Source organism: Aplysia californica, unplaced genomic scaffold, assembly GCF_000002075.1.
Source record: "Aplysia californica isolate F4 #8 unplaced genomic scaffold, AplCal3.0 scaffold00468, whole genome shotgun sequence".
Classification (NCBI taxonomy): Eukaryota; Metazoa; Mollusca; class Gastropoda; order Aplysiida; family Aplysiidae; genus Aplysia; species Aplysia californica.
This window is the reverse complement of record NW_004797738.1, coordinates 509917-515495: the sequence shown is the minus strand read 5'-3', so window position 1 is coordinate 515495 and position 5579 is coordinate 509917. Positions and strand designations below refer to the sequence as shown.

The following is a 5579-nucleotide window of genomic DNA, read 5'->3' as shown; positions in this document are numbered from 1 at the left end:
TATATCTCAAATCAATAAATATTTTTAAAGCAATACTACAATAAATACTCACGAACAAAAAGTGCGCATATAAATCACATATTGTACTTACAAACGAATTGTCTTTAAAGTGACCATTCCTATTTTAGACGACACACACAATAAAGAAAAAATCACGAGAATTAATTACTTTTTATCAAATTGTTCATTTTTTGGAACAGATATATCCGTCATAATTTGAGCACCCTTAGTTTAAAATCCACAAAACCAGTACCACATGTTGCACTCACTGCGTTGATGAATGATTTGACGAGACCTGCGATTATGAGACTGAAGTATACTCTCACATGCTGCTCTATACGGTCTAAGGTTTATTTCATGGATTCCTCACAGTTCTCGCTTAGCCATTTCTTACTTTAAGGATATTACGTGCAGTCACTGGGGCATTTTTGGGGGGTAAAATTAAAACTTTTTTGTTGAAATATTTCCTATGCACTAAAACTTTTGAGTATCAAATGTAAACACAATATTTGGAAGTCAAAGGGAATTTGGTTTTTATTCATTTTTGACAATTCCACTGAATAGTGTTGCCCTATATGGCGCATAAAAATAAACCCATTTTCAACCTCGTCCTCAATTTTGTAGCTTGACGCACTAGCTCGCATAAGGTCTACGATTAAAAGGCATAACAATTGGGCCTTATTTCAAGCTACCGCAGTCTGATCTAAACAAGGCAACAGAATTTTAGAGATTTTGTGGATTTTTTTTCCAGTCTGCTTTTCCCGCTGAGATCACGATTAAGTTTATTTAATAAGGAGCAGATAGCTTTGTGTAACAAACATTACCCCTTCATCAACTCACTATCCCTCACATCTCGTACGTTCCGCTTAATGTACAGGAAGAATGCCAGAGTATCCTCAGGACCTTCTTTGATGTCATGGGTAGAGTAAAGGACATTCCTCTGTCTCAATATTCCGTATTTTGCATACGACATTACCATTTTCATGCCTGCGATGCTGAAATGTATCAGAAGATTCGTGGTTCCTCGGTCGATGACATTTTTTGGTTCAGCGGCAAAGCCCATTTTCAGTTTTCAGGACGTGCAGCTGAAACTAAAAAAGCATAATGTGTACTGGGCACCCTGCCCGCCCCCTATTATCTTTTGAAACCACTTCGTATCAAAAGGTGAACGGTATGTGTGGATTCAAGCTCTCATAACTCTCAGTGACTACCAAAATGAAATTCTGAAATGCTATGTATGGCCAACCCTTCTATTAATTGGCTGTGAATGCTGGACAATCACCAAAACAGTGAACATTAAAAAAAAAGAAGCAATAAAAAAGTGGTTTCTTAGGAAACTGCTGAGAATATCGTGGAAGGAAAAGAAATCAAATTATGAGGTGCTTGATGAAGCCCACGTGGGACGCTCGCTGTTAAAAACAATCAAGAAACGACGAATGCAGTATTTGGGACATCTGAATAGACATAAAGGCCTTGAACATCCAGCTCTCACTGGCAAAATTGATGGCAAACAAGGCAGGGTTAGGCCCAGAGCAACCTACCTAGGAAACCTTAACAAATGGGTAACAGGGAAAGATTAGGGAAACGTAGCTTTTTTAAAGAGCATCCGAGCGAAGAAATGAATGGAGAACTATGATCGTCATTGTCTGTCGCAGATCTGGCTCTGGATGAGTTTTGCGAGTCTTTGTGTTGGACTACCAGTGAACACTTCGAACGATGCTATAAACATGTGTCGAGTCCAAAGGAATACGTCATGTAAAGAACGGTTTTTAGAATTCCTGTATAAAAGTTATGTTTATTGGGCTCTGTAAGAGAAATGAAATGTCGTCTTATTGTTACAGGGGTGGAACAATAAAATGTTATAGAGAAAAGGAAGTGAAAAACAGTAAGCAAATTGTTTCATGACTTTCAATTCAAAGTCTTTTAAGGATTGGTGTACGTTGTGTTTATGGGTTTTATTTCAATAAGTTAAGCACTTCCGTTTTCGAAAAAAGTTTCATCTTTATGTTATGCCAAACAAATTCCTTTTGAATGTAAACGTTTATTCCAAAACACAAACAAGCTGCGAGGTATTCAGAAAAATACATTTTAAAGTCTGTTTTCTTGTATGGATCACCCTGTATTATATTATATACGATAGAGTATTACTTTAAATTATGCACTCACACACATACGAACAAACGGCTTAATATGCCAACAAACGAACACGCACCCCAACCTAAAGAACCCTATCAATTTGCATGTGCGCACACAGACGCACATACACAAACACACACACACACACACACGCACACACACACAGTTGAACGCGCAGACACCGACTAACACTCATAAAGAGACTGACAGACACATAGGCCTACACACACACACACACACACACACTCACTCACGGAGAGATAGACAGAAAGATACAGAGAAACACATATTATGGTTTCATAATTCACTCACATGCTAACAAGCAAACAAACAAACAAACACACACTCACACACATACACACATGAACGCGCACACACACACACACGCACACACACACACACACACACACACACACCCGCGCACGTGCACACACACCCACACATACGCATACACACATATTCACTCTCTCTCACACACACACACACTCACACACACACACATACACGCACACACGCACACACACGCACAAACACACAAGTAAGCACACGAACAAGCACGCCAATCACAAACACACGCATACTAATTTGTCCTTACTCAAGCGGTCAAATGATGACGATACAAAATACCACGATATTGCGCATGCAATCAACTCGGCGATTAGCAACAGAAGAGTCCAGTACTAAAACATTGAACCTTCTTTGCCCGAGGCGATACTGCAAGCGTATATATATGTAGCAAGGTACAAACTACGTCCGCATGGTCTACAACAGCTAAGAATCTGTCACGAATTACTTTGAGTTGGAGAGAAGCGGCCGCCAGTCCTTTGACGTTTTACCTATTTGGCATAAATAACGGTCATACATTCCGAAAAGACACTAGAGACGTAACTACAAGACCAGGCCTTTTTCCAGCGAGTATATAATTTTGAATACCCATCATCGTCGGACGACAAAATGAATGTAAAAGGTTTCGGAAGCTTTACCTTCCCTGTCTGTATTTTGATCACATTGGTTTTGTTAGACAACTGCTCGGGACAGGTCATTATCAAATTTGGTCGCTGCCCAAGAGTAACGGTCAAGGATGCATTTGACGCCTCACGGGTGAGTTCCATGTAATACTGTTTGATTATTGAAGAGGCAGAACCTCCGAATTTAACGTCCGTCTCCGATAAGACCGAGCTAAATTGGATAAGAGCCATGAAAATTCCACAAAACGACCCCAGCTCATGAACGCCCTACCTGGGATTCGAACCTGGACCATGAGCTCAATAGTTCAGCATGACACCAACTGAGTTAACAGAGTGCCTATTTCTAATATGTCTTTCAATCTGTCTGATAGTTTACATGTTCTCTTGCTAACATTTTCAAGTTGTGAATTTATAATATGTTGCCTTTTTTTACAGCTAAGTTCAGTCCATGGTACCATAGTAAGTGGGTTGGTTGTATTACACAAAATAGAGCCACTCAGAAGATACCCACTTTACATTTTTGCATCCAAAAGCACCCCTCTTCTTTTTTGCAAAATTATGTCTATCATTTCATAAAGCTAGGGGCTTTTGCTGATTGTCTAAATTTTAAAATTTATTAAAAATCTGATATTGAACAATAAATTTTAAATTTTGACATATGTGTTGTATACTATTACTGAGGGAAAAGATTCGATCCAACGGAGTCGACCCTTTTTACAAAGTCTTATGCAGATGTAGTATACATAATTATACAATAGCTGCTCCCATATCTAGCTATTAAGGCTTAATAAATCTTGTATTGCTTTCGACAGCCATTGACGTCGCAATTTATTGACGTTTCTTTATGTCATTCATCTTTGTAATAATATACTAAACACACATTTTAGTATAAAAGAAACTGAATTCCTTTCTTTTTATCCCTAGCGTACTTTAAGCTCACCTTGGTTTCATTTTGATTTTAAGGGAAAGCTTGTATTTTCTTTAAATAAGTCGTATAAATTCTTACCTAAGATGTTAAATCGGGACTACTTTCAACCAATGACTTCTATCGTATTGCAACACTTTTGTTTTTCTTATCCTTCAATCTTTTGCGTTGAATTTGTTTCTTTTGTAGTATACACAATTACACACTACAAAGATCACATCGAGTATTATGAGGTGTGCTAAGTAAGTCCTTACCCTTACTACAAAAGAAAAGCAAGCAGCATGTTGAAATTTGGCACTCCAAATGCCACTTCTCTACATAGTCAACCTGTAAAGTGACACTTTTGCCATCTTTGTTTAATCTTCCCAAGTCCTTAAGCATGCTATATTCTCGAATGGAACTCAAACCTTTCCTGCACTGTAGATGTAGCATCTTCATACTTATGAAAACGCTGTCCTCTGATATTTTTTTCTGATTTGGGAAGAGAAAAAAATCAGATGGTCCTGAATCCGATGAATAGGATGGGTATGGACGAATTTCATAGCCGCAATGCTTTGCTGGATGATTGTAGAAGGGTTCTCTTCCTCTGCCTTTATCGTATTTTCCTAGACAAGGCAGACTAGACTCATCTACAAACCGAATAATAGATTTTTATTGACTTTAAGGCCATTATCTAAGTCGTTTGTAATGATGACAACCCCACTAGCCCAATAACAGAACAGACTAACTACTCAATGGTTTGATTCTTGACTTTTCTTGCGTTCGGGATGGAGGATAAAAACAGCCTGGTTTGAACTTCTCTTGCCAATATTTAACAATTTCATAAGAAGGGCATTCAGAAATATGTTTTCAGGTAAACACGTATTATCTCCTAAATTTGTTTTTGGTACTTTCCCTTGCAAATAAAGACATTTGATAACAGGGTGGCATTCAAACATTCTCTTGACATTTTCCATTAAAATGGCGATTTTTGTTGGTATTCAAGTTGGTGTTCACTAAAGGTACTCTCGACTTCTCAACGTTCATTAGTTTCCCAAAACTTTACATGCAGCGTTCAGAGTAGATAGAAATCAAATTTTCGATGTTTCATTGTTGTACGACGTAGTCAGCAAAACGTCTCTCGTATGTCGAAAGATCAAAGGATTTGTCATATCATAACACTTCTTATGACCAGCGCATACAACTATTCTGTACCCACAGAAAGATTAATTAAATAATTTATGGTACTTACAGTACATGTATTAGCTGCGTACGATGCTACAACTTATCATTTATTTTTTTTATTTCATTTCCCGTTCACAGTACATTGGACTTTGGTATGAGCTAGAACGTTTTCCGAATTTCTTTGAGCTGAACCAAGTATGTGTCACTGCCACTTACGGAGATGCTGGTGATGGGGTCGTGAGTGTCAAAAACGTAGGAGTGTTGGAGTTCAGCCTGTGAGTACTTACATATCCGTGGGCAAATAGATAGATAGATAGATAGATAGATAGACAGATAGATAGATAGATAGATAGATAGATAGATAGATAGATAGATAGATAGATAGA

The 5579-nt window shown here is 38.0% G+C and overlaps 1 protein-coding gene across 1 annotated transcript in view; it reads left to right on the top strand.

Annotated features, from left to right (window-relative positions):
• Positions 1-2931: 2931 nt before the first annotated feature.
• Positions 2932-5579, top strand: part of LOC101845122 (apolipoprotein D-like) — a 9346-nt gene continuing 6698 nt past the window's right edge. The window contains exons 1-2 of the mRNA XM_013086445.2: positions 2932-3237; positions 5332-5468. Of these exons, the coding sequence (XP_012941899.1) occupies positions 3091-3237; positions 5332-5468 (284 nt within the window). The 5' untranslated portion in view covers positions 2932-3090. The remainder of the gene's footprint in view (positions 3238-5331; positions 5469-5579) is intronic.